Below are 27373 nucleotides of genomic sequence, written 5' to 3' on the forward strand. Positions count from 1 at the left end.
GGTGTTCATTACCTGTTTTGGCAAAGCCTGTTCCGTCAAAGTACGTTCCTTTCTGTGCAGTGACAAAGCATTTTCCAACATTGAAGCTGGAAGTTGGATTATCCAGGTCAATAGGTGATTCTGTCATTTTAAAACTTCTGATACAGCCATCGATGCTGTAGGTGACCTGCATTCAATGTTTCAAACAAAACATATAACTGTGCAAAGCAAGGCAAAATGCTCAGAATAAAGGCCTGAAGTACATCATCAAAAAGTACCTTTCCTCCGCTTCTCTGCTGGATTTATGGAGCTGAATAAAACTTGACTTTTACATGGCTAATCCTGATTGTAATGGGAATCTAATCTCAGATACACTGAGGATGAATTACATTACTTTTCAGGGATGTGATCTGAGTCACATCTATTTGGTCTAATGGAGGGGACATAAAATAATACACTGCATAATGAAACAGAGCAAATTACATCAGCAATGCAGGAATTTAATGGCCTATACTTTACCTTTTTAACTGACTAGTTTATGGGGTTTGCGAGTAGATGAAGATACTGGATATAGTTCTCTGGGCTGCTGGTAATTACTGGGGCTAATTTTACTAGGGCTTTTTAAAATTTTTTTCCCTTTTAATCACTTTAGTATGGGCCTAATGTTGCATGTTAAGGCTGAGCTAATGCAAGTACACAGCTACTAAAATGAACAAAGCCCTTACATAAAAGTTGTTGACTTACTCTTCCTATAATGGTTGACTGTACTCTTTGTATACTAACTGTATATAGGGCTGGTGGCACAGTGGCAAGGGCCACTCTATTGGCCAGAGAAGCAGGTAGAGGCAGAGGATGTGCTTGGGTGTATGGAGCCTCCTGTGCAGGGTAGCAAAATGCAGCTCCCAGCTGGGAGCACATCACTGTGATTCCGAGTGGGGGGGATGTGCAGACTTAAGCTGGTGGTGTAAGTAAGTGAGGTCCTGCTGGGGCAGGAGTGAGGGGCTGCCCAGGCTACACCCCGGGTTGCCCCAGGGCTCAGCTGTGTGATCGAGCCATCCTAGTGGGACTTCTGAGAGTCACTGGCATCTCCTGTGAACCACCCCCACAGCTCTCCCCCTCTTCTCTCTGAGGTCTGCAGCAGCTGCATTTTTGGTTCTCAGCTTTAGACAAAGGCTTTGATCTTTGACTTAAGAGTTAGGAAGATTTATCTCTGGTATCAGTGGGAGAGAGGAAAATGATAAGCATGTACTTTGAGGAAGAAAAGGAAGACATTCATAAGCAATGAAGTAGGAAGGAAGAAACTAAAAAAACAGCATAGAAAATACAGTGTAGAACTATGTATAAATACGGAAAGGAGAAAGGCACACTGCAGAGGGAAGCCTTGACTCTGCACACCACCTCCTCTAACAATATCCTGACTAGTAATTTGAAAGAATTTCCAAATAATTTCTTTCCTTGTAAATCAAAGCTGGATGTGCTGTGGAATTATACCACTTATTACTTCTCAATACACCTGTACAAAATTTTAATGAGAACTTAAGCAACATCAATGAATCAATTCAGTTCTGAGCCCAGCGAAGCTTTCTGTCAGCTTCTTTATAAATAGACCTTTTTCCAATTTCTAAGAAAAAGTCACCTACATATCAATAAGTTTTGTTACTAAAAATAAAAATGCCACAAAACAAAGCTTGCCATTTTCACTGAGAGAATAAATCATAGAAATGCAGGATCTGTCGACAACTCAGTACCATTCTCTAACTTCAAAATTTAACTTTTTCCCCATGGAGAAGCAAATCTGGTTATACTTTAGCATGGTAACAGGCAATATAACATATTTTGCTGATAGCAGAGTTTTGAGTGCTTAAAATGTGACATCTGCTGAAGCCAAATAAGTAGGTATCAGCCTTCACTGAACAGGAAGCCAGCCCACCTATAGTTATGTATTAAATTAGTGTCTAAAAAGGTTGATGTGTATTTAGCAGAAAGCCCTAACTAAGATAATACATGCTTTCAACTTACTTTGCTTCAAAGCCTTTACATGAATCCCACAAAAAAACACTCTGTAAATACATCATGTGGTATATTTTATGGAGAATGACTGAAAGGCAAGCACTGGTTTTTACCTTCTGTGAATGACATTTGAAGTCACAGCTTCATTTAAATCCCAAAGCACATAAGACTGTCAGGATCTGACATGACTATTATTGCCAGACTGAGCCATTTATCTGTATCTGGGTTCCCTCCATTACTTCTGACAAGGAGCAATCGGTAAAGATTTATTGTTACCTTTTTCCTTAGATTACTATTTGTAAATTGCGGATGTATTTCAAAGGGCATAATTTGATAGTATTAGGAATTATATTTTTGGGTAGATAAGCATTGCTTTTGTTTTTCAGTGCCTCAGATCTGCCTTGGTAAATCCAAATGATCAATTTGGTCTTTCTGCACAATCCAAAATTTGTTAAGAAATATGATCTGGTCAGTTTTCTTTCTAGAACACAACTCTCAGATCTAGAGTGGTTATTATTCCTCTTTATTCCCAATCTCTGAGTTATTATACTGACCTGTTTAAGCAGGATCTAGGAATTCCTTTTCTCCAGTTGAACTGGTGGACTCTTGCCTGTCTATATACTAGTATTCACCATTCCATAATACACTTACTAGAACGGTACTTACTCTTGTGCAGTTTCTTTGAGAGTCTGGTTTGTTTCCTTGCTAGGATCTGTGCTTTTACCTCCTCTTTACTGATTCTGTATAACCACCTAGAATGAGCCTAGACATAGCCGCTACTAACATTCCAGTTTTTCTGTCCACATTGTGCTGTACTGTATGCCTATTTTCTTTTTTGCTATAATTAAGTTCACTCAAGTTCTGAGTTCTGTTTTGGAAGACTCTTCTGTGCAGAGAAAAAATAATGCAGGGAAGAAGTTTTCTCTGATACTGGCACGTCTTGGGAAGTGGGAGAACAACAGGAAAGCGAGATAACTGACATGGAGTTGTGTGGTTATATGCCATAAATGGCCTAGGTGTAGGAATACAGTATTCCTAGTTAATCCTACAACGTTTAGGCCAAAATTATATTCACCTCCGTGGGCTCTCTGTTTGCCAAGGTATCTTCTGTGTCAACATGGAAGCTGGGTGTTTAGACTGAAACAGTGATAAACTGAAATGTACACATTTGTTTTGGAAACAGAAAGAGGACAACAGAGTTTTCATGACCTTACTTCAAAATACATTCTCTCTTAGCTTAGTAATAACAACACAAAACCAATTACCAGAGTAAGCAGCTGTACTACCGGGTACTTTGTCCAGGGTAATTTTGGCTTCTACTGCTTCTCTTAGGAGATGCTTTCAGTGTTTATTAGTACTTACTGCTAGGTGAATTACAGCCAAGAGAAAGGGCAAGTAGCATTCAAGACCTTAAACTCTAGCTGCTCATTGATCCAAGTGAATACAAGTGTATGGATCTTTCGGCTTTTCTGTAACAGTAACTAACTCTGCTCTTTCTAGTTCTTTCCATTAACTGGATTCTGAGTCAGATCTTTCCAATGAAAGAATGTAGTGTACCTCCAGTAAGCTCCAGTTTATCCATACTCTTGAGCAGTCCGAGGGAAAAGCAAAACAAAACAGAACTGGAAAGACATTGGTAGCAATCATGACATACTTAAGGAGTGTAAGATAACTTAAACAAACTTGCTTACTGGACCAATTCTTCTAGTTGTGTAGTTAACGGGCAATCCTCCAACATACAGCATTCCTACAACATCCAATATATCAGCCTTCTTGGGGCTAACAGTCTTGTTTGAAACATCATCTACTATAAGGTTTCCTTCTTGCTTCGTTCGAATTACTTTTATCTAAAAAGACACACAAATGCAATACAATTACAGATAAGTTTTCTGATAACTGCTTCCAGACTGCAACTAGCCTTACATCCAAAATACATAACAGGATGGAAGAAAGTAGTAGTAGTGGTTAGCAGAAGTACTGTGGCGGCAACTATGTTCATGGAACGGTGCTACCGCAGAAGGTTTTGTGCAAACATATAGGTGCTCTGGGTCAGGAGGCATCATGACTATCATTTATTAGAATTACTGAAAGGACTTGGGGTTCCTTTAAAAAGCTTGTTACTATCACAGGCATGCAAAAATATTGTTTTTCCTGCAATCAGATAGCAATTTTAAGTACTGGGAAAAGTAAATTATGAATATTAATGGCATCAGTTGCAAATTTTTATTACAGCACATGTTTGCAGACAGTATTGAGTTTATGATTCCACTAGTTTGGACGTGCCTCAGATCATAGTTCATGCTAGAGTAAATATAACACCAACTATGTTCTGTTGGGCTTCTGTTCAGACAAATTGGCTGTGAATTGCATGAAGGAAGTGCAATTGCTGAAGAGTGGAGGAAATTCTACCCCAAGAACTGCAGGAGATTTTGTTCCAAAGATTTATACCGAAATCTCTACAAATCAGTATAGTTATAATTCTGTATAAAAAGGGGATAAAATGTAAAATACAACATGCACATTTCTAAACAGCACAGCGGTTAGCTGACCAGAGTAGCAGAGAGAGACAGAAACAGCATTTTTCTTTGGCTTTTCTTTAACATGGCTGCTTCTGCTTCAGCGTGGCAGCACATCTGTCATGCAACAGGAACGACTGAACACTGACAAGGGGTGGCCTGAAGGCAAGGGACTGAACTTGGTGTTTCTAGACCACTGTAAATTTGAGATGGACAGTTACACCCTGGGCAGAAGGAGGATTTGGTGAGTGAGACAGGAACTAGGAACAGACAGTCTTACAGAGGACCTAGAGATAGCAGCAGCACAGTGTGGTTTCTGTAGGCCTGATGGGCACTTTTCAACTTAAACCATTTCAAATAGAGAAAAGGTTCTCACTAAAATATTTATTTTAAGCAGAAGCCCTTGCTTTCTTAAAAAACAAAGACTGTGGTCTTTTATTAAAGAGGTTGCCCTTTTCCTTCTCCCAAAATGGACTTCCTTGTGCTTTTTGGGAACTGTATCTTCTGATTTTATCTCCATTCTCTCCTACAAAAATGGGATCTACAACAAAGGTCCTTCTCTTCTGGAATGCCAAGCTGAATGCCAAAGAGTACAGTCTTGCATTAAGAATATATACTTTAGTTAGTTCTCTCAGAACATAGAGAAAATGGCTAAAAGAACAACAACAACAAAAAATCTTTGTTCTGTATCTATATACAATCTAGCAGAAAGGGGCCCTGGTCTATTGCCAGTGCTCCTAGGCATTATGTAAAACAGAGAAATATGAGTACAACTTCATTTTTTAGCCTCATTAAATACCTTGGTTTAGAGCATTTGCTATCATCAAAAAGTTCATGAATAAAAATCCAGTGAAAATAAAGTTGCCGTGGAACAGGGTGGTAATGAAGTCAAGAAGGACTAAAGATTACTTCAAAGAGAGTGTGGTAAGAGCAATTCAAGCAATCAGATTTTTTTCTCATTTGGTGATAGAGATGTGGATGGTCACTTTCCAAGTATCTGTTCAAAATGTAATGTCTCTTACAGCATATAACCTGAATACATGGTTACATGTATTCTTTTCTTCTGTATCTTTACTAGTGCCTTCAAGCATGTTACCTAATAAATACACTATGTGTCTGTTGTCCTTGGCCCAGTAAATACTAAACTTCATGGTTGTGATACTATTCCTTTGCTTACCCTCCAAAAGCCACAAGCATTGTATATGCATATATGATATGTATATCATAAAGTCACTGAAAGGGCTGCCAAGTACATCCATGGATATCATATTTATTCCCTAATGAACCGAATTAATAATGCAGGGAAGATTTACTTAAGTCTTTTCTTTTTTCCTTTTCTTTCTTCTTAGCATTATGGCTGAACAGTGACATTATTAACAAAGAAACAACTGGCTTCAATGATGTCCTGAAGGACAAATTTCAAAGATCAGCAATTCTTTTCTTGTTAGTAGAATATGTATTGTGCACTCAACAGTGCACCCGAAAGGACAAATTTTGCAGATGACAGAAATGGGTAGTTGTAAAGCATGTATAGACTACATTTTTGCACATATCTTAAGGTAAAACAAAGCTCGCTTTTAGCATCACAAAGAATAATTTAGCATTAGTGACTATTATACCTTGTGCCACTGGCCATCATTTATTTTGTTGGGAATCATTGTGTTGGTGTCTCCACTCCCCAGATCATAGCTGAAATAAGGCAGTCCATTCTTTATCTGAACTGTAGCAAAATCAGCATGGTTGATGCGAGCCATATAAAATAGCAAGCCAGAATCAGCTGTTGTTCGGACTTCAAATTCAATTGTAAGTCTGAAAATCAAACAAACAGGAAAAGAGAAGCAAAAGAAAAGATATTCAGAGTCAGAGAGTAGACAAATTTATCTGCTTTACCTTTTTGTGTTCCAAAACTTTACATTTAGTGGCCCATTTTACTTGTCCATCAGGGTTTAAGAAAAAATAATTTGGTTATATGTGAATTGCATTTCATACATATATGATCCCTCACATGTGAGAGTTCATTAGTCCCTTTGCTATGGAAATACAAAAGTGAAACCTTGGCATAGAATTTCAAGATACAATTCTTAGCTGCAGCTGTAGTTGCTAGAAAATCCCAGCGCTTGTAAAATTCCAGCGGCGTTATCTGTCATCCACACACATGATGCTCACTAAGAGGAGCGAGCTGTAGTGACAGCTGGCAAATGTTGGGTTTCTAATGAGTTGTATTGCCTGAAGACAGGTTGCAAAACTTTTAAAGTTGCAGAGAGTAGAGTTTACAATCAAGATATAAAACACATTCTGATTTCTCCCAGCTGAAAATGGGAGTGTCTGAGGAGATCTGCCATCTTGTGAAAAACCCCTTGGACCAAACAGTAATGCCAAAAACCTCCCCTACAGCAAAGAGAACCTGGAAGAAATTATTTAGATTCTCTAGATGCTAAGGTTGGACTGGCAGCACATCACTAAGCTAGTCCAAGATGAGCTGCAAATTCAGTACCTGAAAGCTGTTGATAATATAAATGTGAAAAATCATTGCAGGACAACCATCAGGCCTGGATTCTTATTTGAAAAGAAGACATGCAAGGACTGTAGGATTGCATATTTCTTTTAATTATTTTCCTAGTTTTCTAAAATTAGCATACGTGAAAATACGCAGTAGAGCATCTTTATAGGTAAAAATAAGTGTGAGGCTGATTGATAGACTAGATAAATTGTAAGACAGCAAAAATGCTCATTGGTGTGACATGGCACATTTGTTAATGATCATGTTCCATCACAGCAAAAAATGAACAATTAACAAGTTCTAGCTTCACAAATCCATTGAAAACAGCTGTATTTTTATAAAAAGCTCTTGGAATTCCTTTATATATCAATGTGTATATGTGTATATATATGTCACTTTGCCTGTTTACTGTGCAAGATTGATCTTAAGTATCAGCAGAACAAGAAAAAAAGGTTTGCTTATTACAAAAAATTATCAAGGTAATGAGCTAAGAAACTTTATTCCAGAAAAGCAACCTATGAACTCAGTTGCCTGACCTGGTTCCATTCTTCTGTTTGTTTTTCTGCAAATCAGTCTGGGATCTGTATGTGCCCAAACCTTGACAAACACAGAGGTAAAATCTTTTTGTGAGAGCTACTTAGGTGGGCACTTCATTGCCTAGATTTCATGCTTTAGTGCTGTTTCTGTTTGTATAATCAAATGAATTAGCCATGGGATGTGATCTTTTTCAGATTAAGCCCATAATTTTGGGACATGCTTTTGAGAGGGGTATTATTCTCACATGATTCCATCAAAACTCATTGCTGAAATAAACAACGTACCTGTTTTTCACTTTGGTGTCATCAAATGCGACTGCAATGTGGCTGTTCCTTGAAAGACCAAATTGCTTGCCACCTTCTAAAATGGCTGGTTCTGTGTCAGCAGCACAGGAATCCTGCAAAATATACAGGTATCATATAAACTTCATATTTCATATCTAATCTCAGCTGTGCACATGCTGGAAGTCTTCCAGCTGCTCAGGAGTTGGAATATTCTAGCTAGTCTAGACACTGGCCTTGCCATTTTCCAGTGTGTTGATGTCTTATCACAACAGCTAAAGTTAGAAATCAGGATGACAGGAACTTGGTGTAAAGGCAGGGCTTGTTAAGCTGGTTGGAAAAGCAAATAAAAGTAATAGATGAACATTGTTACTTTCATGCCACCAGTCGACATTTACAAGAGTCTTAAGTGATTTCCAGGCAGCTCAGTGTACTCTTAGCTCCCATAACTGAGTTTTACACAGTAGGATGCCCTCTTACATAAATGAAGCAAGGCTGAAGTTTTAAAGGGATGCTTTGCTGATGACTTGAAATCTAGTTACCTTAAAAATAATGAGTTAAAAGTAGTTTCAGATCCTGCACCTGTCAATGATTCCACCATTCTAATTCTTTATATTGTTTTACAACTGTATTCTTTGTTTAATGTGCTGTTGTTTCCCTTGGTGCTGTGGAAAGCCCCCCCCAAACAATAAGGGAAGCCGGATAACTGATGGATAGAAATAACAACTGTTAAACTCCCTAAGCTGTCTCATGCAGACACATTACCCAGGGGATAAAGAAAGAAGCCCCTCCCTGTCTGTTCCACTTCTATTTATCTTAAAGTGGAGCAACAATGGAAGGTAAAATATCTTCTGCCCAGTATAATTTTCTCTTTTTAATTTCACCAGGTCTTTTAATCTCTGGCCCTAAAGCTCTTGTATAGTGGTGCCTGGGGTAATGCGAGACCATGGTAATTACCAGCTCCTACTCATGTCTGGCTTCTGCCTCCCACTGAGAGCATTGTGAAGAAACTACTCAAAGGATCTAACACAACACAATATCAGGGCAATACCACTGGGAAAAAAAACCCAAACTTTGATAGCTGCCAGCTCTGTTTTTAAGCACTGTGGCTTAAAAACATTTTGAACTGGCGACAGTCTCTTATTTGAGCCCTGACTCAGCAGGGACCTGCAAAGCACAAGGTGTGGTGCTTTGCTGACAAAGAGCTCTTTCTGTGAAACATTTTGAAAATGTCATGAGTGACTCATCAGGCACAGATATTTCAGCAGTTAAGAGGAACTTTCTTTTCCCTTCACACTCAGTTTTTCAGTAGTGTTATATTTTTTGCTTTCACATGTCACAAAAGCCTTCACAACAGTATAAAGCACTTCTAAAAATTAGTTTTCCATAATGACTGCTCTGGTTTGAATATGACAGACTAGAATACCATGCATTACAACAAGCACACATCAATGTGCAATGGAGGGAATAAACGGGGAAAATCCAGCAGGACCAAAGTTATGAATATGTGATAGCAATCTTCCAGTGATCCTCAAATAGGAAAAAAAAAAATCACATTCTTATAGTGCTGGGTAAAGTTTCTAATTATTTTAAGCTTTATAGGTTTATCTAGAAGTTTAACCACTATGTTAATAATAATACTGTGTATATAATACTTTCAATAGCATTTGGGCTTGCTCAAATTTGAAGATCGGGACTAACTACAGTCCTACAAGAACAACAGGAAAGAATTGGAAAATGGACTAGCACACTTTTCTGTGGCACACTTTTACATATTACACGGTAAAAGGACATATTCTGACAGCAAATTGAATTGTGTCTGCTTTCACTATATCTAAGGACAGCCAGCTTTACAGCCTTCACAAGACTAGATGGATGATCAGCCTGTATTAAAATATCCCAGCTTTGTTTTTTCAGTAATGACTTTAAGGTCCCAGGTTTAAATCTGGCTGTTTAATAATCTCCCATACTACCCAAGAGCCTCAAGACTGAACTCTTCAGCTGCACTTTACTTTCATCTCGCCAGATGTCAGGGACTGGACTGGTAAATCAAGAAGCTAGGTGTGTATCACAGTGGAAATGAAGAATAGAAGAGCCCACTGGTGGACTGTCACACATTCTCTCCAAACAATGCAGTATTAGCAATTACAAAGAAAGTAATTAGGGGCAAAAGGGAGCACCACTGAAGCAGTCCCCACAGCTCACTGAATAGTGTTAATAAAACAATGGAGTAATGCATGGAGAAATGGAAAATACCGTCACGGAGTCAAATGCAGAAGGAATGCTGGCGCTCTTCATTTCAGTGGCAAGCGAGTCCTGAGAAGCAGTGAATAACATGAGGCAGAAGCAGCAGTTACCAATCGTTGAGAAACATTTTGGCATCCATAGCAAGCAGCAGCAGCAGACTGGTGACCAGTGTATTTCCCACATGTCCTACTTTTAGACCTTGTCTTGCCTTTAGTACAGGGAAGGTTTCTTTCACTTGAGATTAAATTCCCCTTCCCCTTTTACATGCAGATGGATAATAGAGATAAAAAAGTCCTAAAAGGACTTAAGTAGAACGGATACCTTATTAAGCCTACTATGTGAAATATATTTTTTTTATGTTGTATATTTTCCATGTACAATTCTACACTGAGCTTCTATATAATTAACTGGCATATGAGCGCTATCTCAGTATTAAACTGTAGTTACTTCTTTTGTTGCAATATTCCCCAGAAAATTACTTTGGAGAACTTAGATGAACATAAAAGCTATGCAAAAGCTTGCCTTATTTTAAATACTTTCAAGTCTTCAGAATACTAGAACAGTTTCATTTTTCCAAGAGAGAAAGTAGAGTAATAGTGTTTTATTTAGATTTTTATTTTGAACTCCTATGTCAAGTTATCACGGCTCTAGATATGTCACATACAAAACTCACCTGGTTACAATGGGACTACTTTCTGTTATTACTGAGTAGATCTATTTCTCTTAATTTTGCTATATAAAAGTTAGTGCTTAGGGTCTTAGAAAGTGTGCACTTGCTTTCTCATGTGCTTCTGTAGATTTTTACTTTGTTTATAATGCTTGGTCAAGGGATAATATGACTGCACTCTTTCACAACAGTGAGTGTTAAACTTCATAACTCCTTTTACCTTGTTGTTGCCTGGCTCCTTATCTTTCTATGGTAGCCTTACTTCAAATATGCTTACTTTCAACTCCAAACAGAAGGATGCATTGAAGCCCTCGTGTTACAACTACTCCACCTTGTGGGATGAATAAAAAATGCTGCCCTAGAGCATTAAAAGCCACTAACATAGAGCTCTGGGGCTTGAGGCAGGTAGTAACAAAGATGGAGCTTGACTATCTTGAACCCCAGGATCCCATTTCCAAGTACAGAGATGGCTGCATGTGCTGTGGAGAGTTCAGTAGTGCCTGACATTCTTTCTAGATAAAGCTGTGCCATGTGTACCTGGCCAATGAATGTGGCCATGAATCTCAAACATAAAATTAACCTTAATGTGTTAGTCCTTTTGACCTAATTTTTGTACCACTTTTTTGTAGAAAAACACTGTTAGAAATCCTACCTATGTCCAAGGAAAATCAGATATTAATTCTGAAAACGAGTCAGGTAACAGGGAGTGACAGCATCAATAAATTCAGGTTCCTTTGTCTCTGACAAATTTACAGCCAACTGACTCACTGAAAATCACAACTCCTTTTTTTTTTTTTTTTTTCTTTTTTTTCCCTGGTCTTCGTGCAATTAATTGATAATCTTAATCTCTGTAATGTTGTGTCAGTGAGGAGGAGTGAAATAGGAATGAAGATTAAACCTGATTGAGCGTGGGAATACCTCCCAAAATGGTTAAAAGATCTTACGAAGCCAGTCTGGGAGAAAATGTCAAGACTATTGACTCCTGTATTTGATAAATAGAAAAAGGGGATTTAAATATTCCAGTTGTTAACTTCTCAAAACTGTCTTATTATGATAGTGTAAATTATGGTAGTGTAAATAGGCTCCTACGTGGGAAATGTGCAGTCTTTTCACACTGTTTGGAAGCCTCACCCATACTGAACTGTATCCTGCATAAACCTGTGGGTTGTATGCAGGTGTAATAAAATGCAAAGGATGTCCCCCACAAGAATATCTTCCAGTGGATGCATTATTGAGTTTAATATTCAGATAGCTAAACATATATTTTCTGGACAGTAATATGTTGCATCAGCTTGTAAAACTGCTACACTTGTGACAGAAGAAGTTTCTTCTTAAATTTCATTGTATAAGACTGCTTGCCACTATCTAGCTATTTAAGATTTCTGGTAACAACATCTGAGCTCAGTTTAGCAGTGACTGGGGTTTCAGTTAAGTTTGTAAGTGTCCTGACTGAAGTTATAAAATAGCAGTGGAGGAACTGTCATATCAAACAGACCTCTCTGGTTTACCTGTTTCTTCATCCTGTCACTGACATGGCTGTTGCCATATGCTTCAGAGAACAGCACAAGAAATATCATAAAGTCATGGATTTCCCATAGGAAAATTTCCCTTCCAACCTCAGTTGGATATTGCTCAGTTTACATCCTGAAGTGCAAGGGTTTGTGGCTAAGCATGCAAGCCAAAAAGAATTCTACTGCTATATCATTGTTTTAATTACTGTTGTGATAATCCAAGCAAATGACATCAACCATTTTTCCATTATCCAGGGGTTTTACTGACCTGTAACAAGGTGTTCCCTTTACAATATCATGCTGAATTGTTACTGGTTTTGTGGCAAATTACTTCATTACTCTTGATGGCTAGCTTTTCAGTTTTGCCTGGAAAAAATAAACTTCTCCTGAATGAAGTGATCTAGACTTACAAGTGCTGAAGATAGAGATGGTGTTGGTGGAGGAGGGGAAGTAGGAGGAGTCCTGGGTCTTTCTTTCTCCCCATTAGTGTCTGGTCCAGGTTGGATGAAGGCTGTTGCATGGATTGGTTTATCTTCATCCTCAGGTGGCCTAAGCTCTGGTTCTAGAGAGGGACATCGGCCAATATCTGCATTTTCAAACGACACAGGTTGAGCAAAGTCCATGGGGCTGAGAACAGACAAAGAAATTGATCTGTTATTAGTTTTGCTGCCTTTTTACCACCCGTTTGTAAATAATAGCTATATGTTGCAGTGTAATTCCTCTTTGCAGGACACAAGAGCCAGGATTCATCCTATCTGGTTTAGGTACAGAAGTGGGACATCATCGTCTTTCCTTCCTACAGTCAGTGCAGAGAGACAGGCATCCTCTCTGGCAAGCTTTACCAGCCTAGGTAGGCTGAATCATATTGCAGAGAAGTCCTTTTCTCTGATGTGCATTGATGGAGTGTGGGGTGATGAGATCCTAATTTAGATACTTAAGTTATGGAGTCATAGAATGGTTTGGGTTGGAAGGGTTCAACCCCCCTGCTGTGAGCAGGGACATCTTCAACTAGATCAGGTTGCTCAGAGCCCTGTCTAGCCTGACCTTGAATGTTTCCATAGATGGAGCATCTATCACCTCTCTAAAGAAAGATTTAGATGGGAACCTTCTATAGAGGTTTTACTTTATTCACCCTTCCTTTTCTCTTTACTTACATGTTCCTTCCAGATTACTGCAGCATGCACTTTCCACAAAGCAAATTAATCCCCATGGTGGTTCTCAGAATTTGTATACTTTTGGAGATCAACCTTACTCAAAGTATTATGGTATACCATACATACCTATCACTGAGGCAAGTCTTACTGCGGCATTGCTGTTGAATTTTTTAGATTTTATGGATAAATAAGCAGGTATTAGTTCCTTAATTGTATAGCCTGAGTGTATATTGTAGACAAAAAAAAGGCAGGGCATATTAAGAAAACAGATAATATTCTAGGATTTGCTGTTAGTATGATTCCTTGCAACAATGTAGTTTCTTTTGGCAGCCAAGGTAGTTAACCAGACCTCATTAACTGGACATCTGTTGGCATCAGTGAGACTTACGTGGCATTAATGACAAGGTTCCATATACAGCCCTCAAATGGTGGTATGTTTCTGAGAGGTGCGGTGTGAAACTGAGAAGAAGTACCCCCCACAAAGAGCTTCTTAACAGAGATGGGATGGTCTGTTGGCAGTCTCTGGGTCTGGCCTTTGTCTTCATCTACTTGAACAGTGAAGATCCTGTGAAAAGTATATGAAAGCAAAGAAATACATATTTTACTCTGGTTATTGCTTGTATTGAAATCACCACTTTGCAGGCCTCATTTACTCCTACATTAGCAGTATCACTGAGCAACCAAAATTATGTAATTATCAGCTCACATTAAATGCAAATTAACCACTAGAAGGTTTTCAGCTACTGCTATGCTTCCTCAGTAGTTCTCTGACAGAGCTTGGCAAAGCCGTGCTGCGGAGAGGTGATAATATCAGTCACTGGTCGAAGAGGAAGGAGTGGTTTGTAGGGTGGCAGCAGTGACGTGGTAAGAGCCCAGCCTGCTGCACTCTGATGGTAGGTATAATTGTCTAGCGCTCCGCAGGATGGGAACAGCATGGGGTCACTTTTTGTTCGGGCTCCCTATTTCCTGGTTTGTACAAGTTGTTATCTTCTTGCTGAGGGACAAACATTGCCACAGACTGCTCTGATTGCAGAATCAACCACAGATACATACTGCAGACTTTTTAAAAGATCTGGTAGCTGTTTTCTGGGGCAGACAGCAAAGTAGGAGAATTGATGATTGTTCACCATGTACTGCTATAATTTGTCCTCATCAGTAATGCACATGCTACAAGTTAAAGACAAAGCAGGTCCATGGAAGATACTGTTAAGGCTGAATAGAGGAAAGCAGAAGCTTCTGAAGCACAGCACCACTGTCTGACCAAGCCAAGTCAGAGCAAAGAGGAAAGGGGTAAATACAGTGAAGGGCATTATTCTGGTAAAAGCAATAATCCAAATGTGAGAGAAAAGCTGAATGCACTTGCCTGTCAAGGCTACTGAGATGCAAACGTTGCAGGTTTGTACCACATTTACAGGGAAACATGGTAAAGGGGACAGAAAGTGAAAAACTAGTTTGCCATTGTGTATACTGAGAAAGCAGTGTTAATGCAAAGACTGTGGAATTGCAAGACTAGATTATTTTGATGGGTAACGTATAAAACAATGTATAGCAATGACAGTCAGAAATTTATCTGCTGTCTTTAGGAAAATTTACCATCTATAAAACATAGAAAATCTCCAACTTCTGAGCAAATCTAGCTCAAGGTAAACTGAGTCTCAAAGGACGGATGAGAACTTCAGTATTTCTGAAGATGAATGTAGAATGCTAGGTGGCATAATTTCTTTGTGTTGTTAGATTATATTTAATAGAATTTAGCCAGGAGACAATCAAGATCACAAAAAAAGATATATATGTTTCTGGTAAACCCTGATATGATTTGTGAAGATCAGGTTTTATTTCAAATATGTTACAGTCATGCTAAACATCAGGACCTAACTATTCAAGCATCTGTGACTACAATTACTTATCTAAACCCAGGTTGGGTATATATAGGTAAGTACTTTGATATTTCAGAATCGCTAAGCAGTCTATGATGCATCAGAAATAATCAGTTTCTAGCAAATAACCTTTTTTCAACTGCAAAATTATATTGAACTCCAATATTCTTGCTTAAAAATAATAACAAATGCTAGAAACTGAATATTGAAAATGTTTATTGAAAAGAGGCCAATTTTCATACGTAAAATGCTTGGCTTTTTTATTTATACAAGTCCTAGACAGAACTAAATTGTGACTTAAGCACCTTAGATTAGGTGCAATTAGATAACTGTTTTACTACATGCAAACCATCCAATTTCCTCATAGTTTTGGACTGATTCATTTTGTCTAGAAAGCTGTAGAGTAAGAAAGTGGTTCATTTTTCAAAGGGTTGGGGGCAGTGACTATAACAAGACTTACCTTTCAAGACAGTCTCTAGGATTTCCCCCAGACCCTTCAGCAGCGGAAACAGAAAGAGAGAGATTTCTCCGGGGGCACTTCAGAGCAACAGACTAATTTAGGTTCTATGAAGTGTCCCAGAGAGGACGCTTATCTCTATTGCTTGCAGGGGAAGTGTAGGGGAATCACATTGTCAAGACTCAAGTTATCCTTTCTGCTGCTGCATGTTAGTCATTGCCACTGATTGTCAATATTTTCCATCACCATGCAATATTTAATCTCATCTTTAGCCATTACCATAGTAAACATTTTGCCTCCAAGCAGAACCATACAATGATTTGCATTAGTCTTCAACAGTATCCTATAATTACCTTGGAAGAAAAAGCAAATACTTCATAATTATATGGACTATTATCTCTCCGAAGAGTTTTCAAAGGGTGTTCCTCTTATTTAATCAAATAAAGCTTAAATTCATGATGAACAGAGGAGGGATTAATCTTAATTTCTATCTTTCACATCCATTTCAGGTTACAGAAACTGTGGAGTTCAGACAATCTGATTGTAACAGAGCTACTCTGAAAAAACAGGGGTTTCATCTGAACAAGAGTCATCACTGGATGGCATTGTGCAGCAATTGTGACTTGATGTACTCTCACAGGTCAAGCTACTGTACTTGTCACAGCACTGCATAAAAGAACTTTCTTTGTTGATTAGAACTTCTTATTATTATCTGCATATTTGTGTTCTGTCACAGTGACAAAATGATCCATTTCCAAAATAACATTTTCTCCCAAAGAATTTGCAGTTTTTTCTCAAACCAGTCATTGAAGCTGGGGAGAGATACTGTCTGAAGGCATTATTTATAAGGTTTTTTTAACGATACAATAGAAATTCAGTCAGAAAATCATACTGACAAAGGACAAAGCAAAGCAAAGCAAAGCAAATTATAGAGAGGACAGAAGGGCATCTCAGGACTAGACAGACAGGAATTGTTGCTCAAGAAGGCTGCAATGCTGTGGAGGTGAGAGGATGAAGCCTAGTGTATGGTGCACTTGGATAAGGACATTTTGTAATGTGCTGGATGTCAAATCTTCTTTCTGATTTTCGTGCAAACAAAACAGAACAACATTCTGTACAGTGCACTAATCCACTAATCCACTGAATGTCTGTACAGTATGTACACATTTCTACGTCCAAAAGTCCACAACAAATCCTACTTGGAACAAGAGCTATTCCAGACCATAAATATTAGTGACTGCCTGAGTCCTACACACTACAGTAGTGCCATTGTAATCACTTTCTGAATGGTGAAGTGTAATTAGCATTTTTTACAATGTCTGGGAAAGGACAAAGGAATTTAAGTGAAATTCTGCTTAAAATAACATAGTCTGAGAAGGTCTGCGGTGGCTTTCCAGCCATCAGAATGACTGCCATTTATATGGCACTCTGCGTCTTCATTGTTTTACCTTATTTAGCTGGGCCCCACCATAACCCTCTGCATATACACCAGCACATGGCATCTCAAAAAGGTTACAGGCTGCTGCGCTGTTGCTCTTTATATGCTTTGAAAATGTTTTTTTTCTACATGTCTTGAAAATGTGATTTACTGCACCGCAGGAGTATTTTTCGTCCACAGATTTGATTAATAAAATATATTTGCCAACTACCAAAAGATTAAAGATGCCAATTCAGATGAATGCAGGTCTCTGGAGAAACAGGCTGACAGCCTATGAAAGCATGTAAACCCAGATCTGCAGAATAACATGCACTGTCAGAAACTGACTCCTAAAAACTTGGTAGCACTTGGTGGTCTGTAGCACTTGTAGGTATTTGTTACCCTTTAGCTCTTTCTATCCGGATGGAGTGTGCTCTGCCATCATGAAACTCGCCAGCTTCTGGTTTGATGGTGATTCTGTGGGGATCCCGTATCCCAGTGGAGATATGCACTTCCAGTCGACCTCTGTTCAGGAACACTGCATAGTAGGCCTGCAATGTACATGTTGGTATGAAAAGGTAAGTTACATTTGGAAAGAAATTATTTCACTTAGTTTTACATTAGTGCATATGTTTTATTTTTCTTACAGTGGTTTTTAATCTGCTCACCATGGTAAAGATACTGTAGTTTTGGTTCTGCTGCTGCTGTATTCAGACTCTTGTATTTTTATAATGAGGAAGGGTAAAATGTGGTCATGATGGAAAGCCTCATCTAAAGATTTGACTCTCTGCATGCCTATTTGCAGGGAAGGATGGAGACTTCTAACCTGCAATTCTTCTGATTTTTGCTGTTATGAGAGCTGGTCTTAAACCCATCAAGCCCTGAATAGCACTGATCATGTGAGTTCTGCATTTGGAGGGCTAGCAAGTCATGCTAGTAGTTACTCTAGCAACCAATATCATGTTGTAGTGGACTTCAAGATCTAACCTCCGGTTACTATAGCAATGAGTGTCATGCTCACTTCTGTGACCTCAAAAGCTGGGTAATGATAAAGGAGCCCCTACTCTGAAGTTAATGTCATGTCAGTGAGCCATTATAATGTGTTGTCCCTTGAGCGTGTTCCTCCAGGTCACTGAGAAGTCTCTTCTAAAGCAGGCAGGAAGGAGAATAATGAAATATCACTTCCCAGAAGCCTTGAACAAAGAAAGCACCAAAATATTCTGTTTATCTCTGTTATAATATGTTTGTCTGTGAGGCTTTTAATTATTCAAGATGTGAATAATTTCTAACACCAGTCACACTTTTAGCAGTTAGTCACTTGGACTCTGTAGGTACTTCCTCTGAATAGACTGACTCGATCCTCTTCTTCACAAAGGACTTATACTACAGATTTGTATTTTATAGGAGAGAAGATGATGCTGGAGCACACTTAAGCCTTATATCCCACAGCAGTAATCCCAAACAAGGGGCTTATCTTGCACTGCTTTTAGAAGCCTTTTTTTTTTTTGGTCTCAGGGGAAACCGAATTATCCTCATGAACAGGAATGAGAGATGTTTCCAAGCATTAATAGTGTCTAAGTAGTCCTCAGAATGACTGAAGAACACAATTCTCTAATATTTAGGTTTGATTAAATAAACAACATGGAAACATCTATATGATAGAAAACCAAATCTGCTGTTGTTTAGCCACAAACAATGGATGCCTTACTGTAAATCTTCAAGAGAAACAGTTACTCCAAAAAAACCCCAAACCAAAAAACAAAACAATCCAAACCAATTTTGAGCCTCTATCAGATTCCCCATCAGATAAAGATAACACTAGAAATAATTTATTCCCAAGCACTGAATTTTAACTTAAATATAAACATCTTACAGTGTCTTGAACGAACTAAGTGGGAGAAGTTTAATAAAATTGTGGGTTTTCTTTATTTTTTGCTAGGTTCCTCATACCTGTCCCGTCTGTCTGCGCCTTCTCCTCAGAGGGGCAGCTGTCCTTCCAGTGTATCTGCGCTTTCTCCTGGGAGGGACAACTGTGCCACTTGTGCCAAACAAGATGATCCCAGACTCATTCTTGGTGCTGAAGGAGAGGTTGATTTCTGTGCCCATGTCAAAGGAGACAGGCTGCAGTTCAACAAAACCTGGCTTGGGGAAGCTAACTGTAAAAATGTTCTGTAGGAAGAAGAGGACAGGAAAGTGCATTAGTAGGATTAAAAGCAAGAGTATGAACATGCAGAAAGATTTCTTAACTAAAGTAATAAACCATGTAAATATAACCAGTGTGAAGAGATGGGAAGCAATAACAAACACTAAGCAATTTACTTCTCAAAGTGTTGTGCAAACATTAATTTACCTGTTTACATCTGGTGTCATTAGAGCATTTCTGGAATCCCATCTTAGAGGAAGGCAAAGTTCCAGTCTTATTTTGGTATATCCTCTTGGATTAAAAATAACTCCTCACAGGTGGTTTTTTTTTAATGGATGTTTTCCATTGAGTTAATACAATAGGATTTTGCTTTTAAATCAATACAACAGATAACAACAGCCAATATGAACATAAACTAGCTTCTATTATTTGTTAAATGTGCCCAGAAAATACTTTCCATTAATCAGTCATTATTGCTTCATTATTATTTCTTCACTAAGCACCACTGCTTTCTTGATGACTCAGGCTCATAAATGAAGCACTTGTTGTGCATGGCCCAACTCTTTGGACATTGGTAGCCATCAATACAATTTAAAGAGTAGAATATGTCATCATAATAAATCAGGGCATACTCCTGAAGATTTTCTGCGAATTCTTGTACTCTTCCAGCTGCAGAAGACCAGTCTATAGAAACAGTGACTTTTTCTGAAATAACTCACAAGTTTTTTAGTACAGAAGAACTGTTTTCAGGTCTAGAGATAATAGATTATGCCAGATAAAATAACTGCTGATGATATTCACCTTTCTAAGTGCTTTCTAGGCACTTAAATAACTAAGTGTATATCCAATTTTTATCTTTCGCTTTTATTTCACTTCTTTTTAATTATCCTACATATCCTGTTTTGTACAATTAGAATATTTTACTTAATTCCCCAACAAAATGGTAAATTCAATTAGACTTCATACTCTGAAACCCCAAGAGTTACAAAATAACATGAAAAACAAAAGTACTTTCTAAGATTCATAAAAACAGAAGAAAATGAATACAACTGTCCTTTCCTATTCAGGAAAGCATCTACAATAAATCAAAACAAATAGAAATTTTTGTTGAAAATTTTTGCTGAATCCAAATTTGTAAGATTGCATTTGAGGAATCTGATTGTTTACAGTCTAGCTTTATCACAAACCTGAAAACTTAAAAATGGCCATCTCATGACAGATTCATCTGGTCTAATATCCTGTCTGAGTCACACAGAATCACAGAATCACAGAATATTAGGGATTGGAAAGGACCTCAAAAGAGCATCTAGTCCTATTGTTGTGTTTCTTTTGCTCTAATGAAGGCCAGAGGTAGAAGTGACAAATACACCAAAAGAGGGTACTCAGCTTTATTTTGGCCTGGCCAAGTTCCAGTCACTGTTCAGAGGAAATTTTCAGTGTTTTGTAGAAAAATGTTTGGGGCATCAGGTTAACAACATCTCATTTGGGTTTGCTGTAGTGGTATCTGATATGGAACTCTAGATCATATATCTGTTTGCAAAACTATCTTAAATAGCACACATTTCCAGGGAAGAATACAAACTTTTTATTGGGAGACATAGGTCACTGGAAATATTTTTTCTATATATGAAGACTCTTCTTTTCCCATGCAAAATTACTATATTCTCTCCCAAACTTAGGATGATATTCCTTGAATTTTATATGCATTGAAAGTCTGTTAATTAGAAGCAGAAATGATTCAAAATGAATATATTTGAGCTGTATTTAAAGTTAAAATAATGACACCAATTTTGCACATTTGTAGTGATCCGTAAGCAACGTGCATTCCAGCTCAGTGGTAGCTTGGAACAGTGCTCTACAGTTCCTATGCTAAAGGTGACTTTGTTTCAGTTACCCCCAAATATACTGTGTTTTTCAAAGTACCTCAGGTTTTCTGTAGGGAATGATTTTATAACAACATTTTTTTAGAAAAATAATTTAAATAATTGGGTTTTGTGTGCATTAACATTTTTAAAGGTTTTTGCATTATCAGTGCCTAATTCTATCCTCATTAATGTCAATACTTCCCATTTAGGTCAGCTGAAACAAAGCTAAACCACTGCTAAGTATTTCAGAAAATCCTACCCTTTAGGGATAGGGGATATCACAACTGTCCAGTGATAATGTCCAAAAAGTTAGGATCTGGAAAACTGGTCTACTTGCTGATAAAACTCATTCATCTTTCTTTCTCTTAGACATAACCATTCTGATTTTCAGGTTAGATCCTTATGTGTGTCTGAATATGCCTTATACAACTAATATATTATGCCATAAAACCAGAAATCAGAAAACATTTATACCCATTAAGAACAGAATATATGGAAGTCAGACTAACCTCTAGTGTGCATCCTTTGGTTAGACCAACAAAATCAGGACTACTCAATATATTATACGGTGTCCTTGAAATTTCAATCTCTTTCATGCAGCCTGTATATTTCTTTAAGTTCACTTCAGGCCTAAAAAAAAATAAATGTAGAAGTACAATGTATTTTCAAAAATAGATCACAAATAGAGAACACCATCAGCCAGACACACACACATGCACTTCCAGACGCACAGAGGCTTGATTTTTTTTATATACACTCAAATGAATACATCTTGCTTTCTACCACCTATCAGCACATATGGTACTCTGCCTTGCATCACTCAAAGGTGTATCAGGAGATTCATCTCATCTCCAATTGACAACTGTCCTCTTTTCCATTTTTTCTTTTCTTTCACAGATGGGGTAGTTTTTTTCTTGTTGTTTTTGTTTTTGGTAAAGGAGCACTGTCACCTTTGGTGTTTAAATGCAGTGAGTAAGTAGTTGTTCCTTAGGCAAAGCAGAAAGATGCAAGCTAGGAAATCATAACAATAAGGAGAGCTTAACTGGAAGACAGATGTTTAATTCATCTTTTTGCATGCTAGATGCCAATGGAAGAGGAACTTTAGCAGCACACAAACATTTTGTATAAAGTCTTTACCAAAGACTGAAAAAAAATTTTAAAAAATTATGCTTTAGGAATTCTTTATGTTCAGGTGGACTTACATTTGTTTTCTATGTAATTTATATTCCAAGTATCTTCTATGAAAATTGCTGCACATTTTCTTTTGACACAGCAATGCACTTGATTTTCTCAGATAGTTAAATTAAAAAAAACCACTTGGGTTTGCTACAGAAAGCTATAGAAAAAACTATCCATCCAAGACAGGAAAACAGAAAATTTAATAGAAATGCAAAGTTCCATAGTTTGGCTTATCAGCTGGTTGCCAGAAGAAATGGGAAAACCCCTGAAAGTAACACCAAAACTAGCATTGATTTCCCAGGCCTGGAAACACCAGAGTGAGACTACAACTGCTGGCAACATCTGAACCAGGCTTGCAACAAGAAAAGCCTTATAAAGCCATTTCAGGTAAAAAGTTGCCATTAATATTATGGAGTATAAATCCAAAAAGAAAAAAAAACACTAGTTAATTCACTCACAATATTACCCTTGAGTGTTTAGTAGAATATCTGAATAATATGAACAACTCAAAGAAAGAAAAATTAATTTGGAAAGTAAACAAGGAGTTAAAACTGCAGGGAGAAAAAAAATCCAAACACTTAGCTCCCTGGAAGGAAAGAAAAGATTTTAAAGAATATTAATTAGAAAATAAAACCATTTTGCACAGATACTGTTCAGCTGCATGTTTTGGTACTGAAAGCCATTCTTTGCATTATAGCCATCCTAGCAAGCATGGTGTATTCTCTGGCAAATTTACATTCCTGAAAGTAAGCACCTATTTTACTAAAATAATCTGTATTCTGCTTTATTTACAGTGATGTAGTTATCGTCACCTTTCATTTTTGATTTTTTATTTCCTAGCTCTTCCCCAGTTCCTTTATAGACTAACCTTCCCAGCAACAGAAGAGTTTTGTCATGGCTTTGTCAGCAGTGCCCACACTCTCCTGTCTTTGCCATCCAGAGGATGGTTCCTACCCCCTTCCTGCTCTCCCCAATTCCAGACTGCCCTCATGCTGTCCTGTTACAAGTAGTTGCTGTTACCTTATAATTCCCAACCCGTATGAACTTTACATCCTTGCAAACATGGAACACTTGCTTCATGTTTTCCTATGACTTCCTTTAGCCCTTGTTCCCTTCCAAAACATATAAAACAAGGTCCAAGTTCGTTCAGATCTTGCATAATTTCTTGGCAGGTTTTTTTTCCAAACTAAGTTTCAAGGGAACACAAGAAAAAAATTCTGGAGCTTGGGAGAAAATAATCTTTCTCAGTACTGTGGAGGAAATGGTATTTTTCTAATTCAAGCCAGGAATTAAGTTGCAAAACATAGTGAAGTTCAGTTCATATCTGAGCATATCAAAGCAAAAGTAATGGACACAAGTAGTTGCAAACTGGAAACAGAAATAGATGACCTCCCCTACCCCCCTATTCTTAAACTCAGAAGTGGCAGATTTCACAAAAAACTGCACCTTGCTTTCATACCCTCCTCAGTGGCTACTTCACTGCCTCAGAGTGCAGAGCTCCTCACCTGACCCGGGACTAAGTTGCCCTTACAAGCCTGGAGGCCAGAATCAAACTCTGCCATAGAGCTTGCCATGGCTCTGCTTCCGAGGCATTCCAGTGTCAGAAACAAACAGCTGAAGCAAGCAGCTGCGTGAAGAAAAGTTGTTTGTGTAGGTGTGTGCACAGCATGTACCATGACAGTGTTAAGCACTTGGGAGCAGTTTTGCTTGTTGCAGCAGGAGCAACTCGCTGAATTAACAGCCTTAGCGTAACAGCTGGTATAAATACTGCCCACACGCTGCTTCTGCGTTGCTGCCTGTGCTTTCAAGCTGCGCTTACTAGACACATGCAAGTCATGCAAGTAATCTGATTATGTTTACCTTGCTTTCATACTAGGAGGAAAGAGAAAGACAAAAAAAAAAAAAAAATCAAAATTACATTAATTGTAGCAAATGATACCTATTAGCAAGGTTCCAAATATTTCACAGTGAAGCAGATATACATCATTTACAAACAACATATAATAGAGAGTGAGATTCTAGATACACTATCAGGTTACTCTGCAAACAGCTACCTTAAAATGTAATCTATCAGAGAGCTTTTATAATTTGTTGCTATACTTGGTCATGTGTAAAAGCAAACCATGTAAAGGAATTTGTCCGGACTGATACAATCTGATAATTACAAACTCATGGGTACCTCAGCATCTATTGTTTGCAGTAGATCAGCTTTGCCCTAATCTCCTTTTCACTACTTTTGATTCTAATTTACCATAACATTCATCTTGCCCCAGTGACTCATAGCTGTAGGCAAAATGATTACCACAGGTCCAAGTAGCTGTGGTACACTGATTTTGTAAGCATCCACAAAGGATTTGCTGGAAGATAATTGCTCTAAACATTTTGTTATGCACTGGTGTGATTTCACAATTACATAATACAGTGTTATATTTCATGAGTAAAATAGATTTTAGACCTTTTTATTGCTGGGTGATTTGACATCAGAGGTCAGTTATTAACCTAATAAATTAACAAAAAAGTCCATTCTTTTAGTTACAGAACAGCCTGTGGGCTAATCACAACAGTTTCTTGTGCACAAGACCACTTCAAGGCTGTCATGCCATGTAGCTAAAGCTGACATAGATTAATGAGCTTGTTTCTGTGTTGTTCATCTGTTCCTTGTAGCACAGAATTCTCTTGTCATTGCAAAACTGCTGAATATTCATTTAAACCTTAAGTAAGTTTTTGGTCTGCTTGAACCCAGGTAATACAGTCACTAAATTCAAGTACCTGTTATCACACTTCTTTAGTTTATTAAAGCTTAAGTTAATCAATAATATTATTCAATATTTTAAAAATAAATACTGGTAATTTTATTTGCATTAAGAAATTCAAGATCAGGCTTCTGAAAGGAAAAGGTTGCGTATTTTCATTTTACTTACATTAAATATATCAAGAGTATTTTATCATATACTTTAATTCCTGAATACAGGAGGAATTTAATCTAAGGAGTCCAGGAAAATTATGTCTATAAATAATTTTAAATGATATCTAAACACTTTATTTTTATATGTATTGAAAATATACCCACGTTATGAAAAAACATGCATAGTCATTTAACAGCAATCCCATGAGGAGTAGTTTGTAGTTCAATTTCTCTATTCGTGCAGAAGGTAAACACTTGTGCTTAAATTTGTGGAGGTATGGAGCTATTTCTCTAAGTCTAAAGTCACAAATTCAATTCATCAGACAAAAAAACCCCTTAAAAAATCAGCTACATCATGGTTCTTGCACAGCATCAGTAAGATGCACTGCACTGTTACTGCTATTTCCATTGTATTTGTGTAATGTGAGCTGCATGAAATACACTGAAATACACAGCATATGCAAATAAAGTGTTGGTCTGCTGTGGCAATAAAGGGTACGTTTGGAACTCACCATTCACTTACTGCAAGTGAACTTGAGAAACAGGTACAGAGAATGGGATTACACTGCATTTACATTCCCTTACTAAAAGTAAAGAAATTGGGTTGAGCCACTTTACCTTAGATTTCTCAGGGTTGGCAGTCCCCCAAAATATATTTTCTCATGGCCTTTTAAGTTGAGCCCAAAGTGGCTGCCTGTAGAAGTTGTTGCTATGGTCTCTTCTTCATTAGTGTCTATGTCTACAATTGATATGTTGGCTGGAAGAGATTTAATATTAGTTTCAAAATATCAGACATAAACAACGATATCTTAATATAAGAAACCAACAGAGAAATATCTGGAGGATTAGCAAGTGAGGGGAGAGGCAAGAAGGGTATTGTGCAATTAAGACACTGGATTTCCAAATTGTCAATTATGGGCAGGGGAAGAGACCTGCACTTCCCTCTGTTTCCATAACAACCTGAAATGCTATAGCAATTCTGTGTGCTTTATTTATACATATTCTCTAAATATGTTTCAATTTGGTATGTTCTTTGTGTCAGTGTAATTTGGAGCTAACACTTCAGGACAAATTCAAGACAGAAGAGATGATTTTATATCTAATTTGTGATTTCAGTCCAAAGGTTGTCACTTGAGCAGGATTTTTTAGTGTAAAAGTTTGTTAAGCATTGGCATTATGTGCCTTAGAGATTGGTGATCAGTCACTCTAAACCATTTTCAACTCGAAGCAGTCAGTTGCTGTCATGTCTAATCTCAATCTGGAGTCAGTAATGCACTATATACAACAATCCTATTTAAATGCTTGTTCTGTGTATAATGTATAGATTAATACAGAAAACAAAGTTAAATGAGAGAGACATGACATGTTGAAAAGTCCTGAGCAGTCCTCAGGGAAGAACGGGATATTCTCCCACAGGGATGCAAAGAAAGGGTTCTTTCCTTTTTTAAAATTTCTTTTATTTTTTTTATTCAAACAGTTAAATGCAAGAGATTGCTTAGAATCTACACATGCACACACCTTCCCCATCAACATACCTAAGGAATGAAATGAACCTTTATTTTAATTAAAAAAGTGTCCAGCCTGATTTCTGGTTAAAGATGGAATAGATTGTGTTTGGAGATGAAAGACCTGTCAACCTCTTAGGAGATTTCAAAGGGAGGACAGGCTAGAAGAGGTAATGTATAATCCATGGAGAGGAGGAAGCGATGGGAGGATGGGAGGAAAAGTGTTCTTTGATAGAAGCACTCCACACAGGTAAGTCTCTTGTAGCAGCAGATGACCAAATAAATGCCTTACAAGAGGGAAGGAATGTGCAAAACCTGAAACCAAACTACTGTTTTCAGGAGTAAAAGAGAATCGAATAGGGGACAGACTTACCTGCTGTACCTGACTGTAAATACACTAATTTTTCTTTCATTTCTATGCTTGTATCTTCTTTATAAACACGATATGTTTGAATGGTATGAATAAATTACAATTATACAACATTGTATTTTATTTTAATACGTCCTGAGTTAAGTATGAATTAAGATAACTGGCTAGCAATAAGGAATTCCTCCTCTAAAGGTGCAGCAAACCTACAAGTGAGAGCTCCGAGTTATTATAGTCAAAGAGTTGTGGTCAACAG

At 37.7% G+C, this 27373-nt stretch overlaps 1 protein-coding gene across 1 annotated transcript in view; it reads right to left on the bottom strand.

Moving 5' to 3' along the window:
- The window catches only part of LOC104530424 (laminin subunit alpha-2), a 31215-nt gene extending 4052 nt beyond the window's left edge, over positions 1-27163 (bottom strand). The window contains exons 1-13 of the mRNA XM_010174999.2: positions 27124-27163; positions 25864-26002; positions 24201-24212; positions 21671-21791; positions 19159-19322; positions 17556-17717; positions 13791-13967; positions 12659-12875; positions 10080-10139; positions 7827-7939; positions 6125-6314; positions 3681-3836; positions 13-166 (exon numbers count right to left, since the gene is read on the bottom strand). Coding sequence (XP_010173301.2) covers positions 13-166; positions 3681-3836; positions 6125-6314; positions 7827-7939; positions 10080-10139; positions 12659-12875; positions 13791-13967; positions 17556-17717; positions 19159-19322; positions 21671-21791; positions 24201-24212; positions 25864-26002; positions 27124-27163 — 1705 coding nt within the window. The remainder of the gene's footprint in view (positions 1-12; positions 167-3680; positions 3837-6124; positions 6315-7826; positions 7940-10079; positions 10140-12658; positions 12876-13790; positions 13968-17555; positions 17718-19158; positions 19323-21670; positions 21792-24200; positions 24213-25863; positions 26003-27123) is intronic.
- Between the last annotated feature and the right edge of the window lie 210 nt (positions 27164-27373).

The sequence above is a fragment of the Antrostomus carolinensis genome, unplaced genomic scaffold (genome assembly GCF_000700745.2).
Source record: "Antrostomus carolinensis isolate BGI_N321 unplaced genomic scaffold, ASM70074v2 scaffold20709, whole genome shotgun sequence".
Taxonomy (NCBI): Eukaryota; Metazoa; Chordata; class Aves; order Caprimulgiformes; family Caprimulgidae; genus Antrostomus; species Antrostomus carolinensis.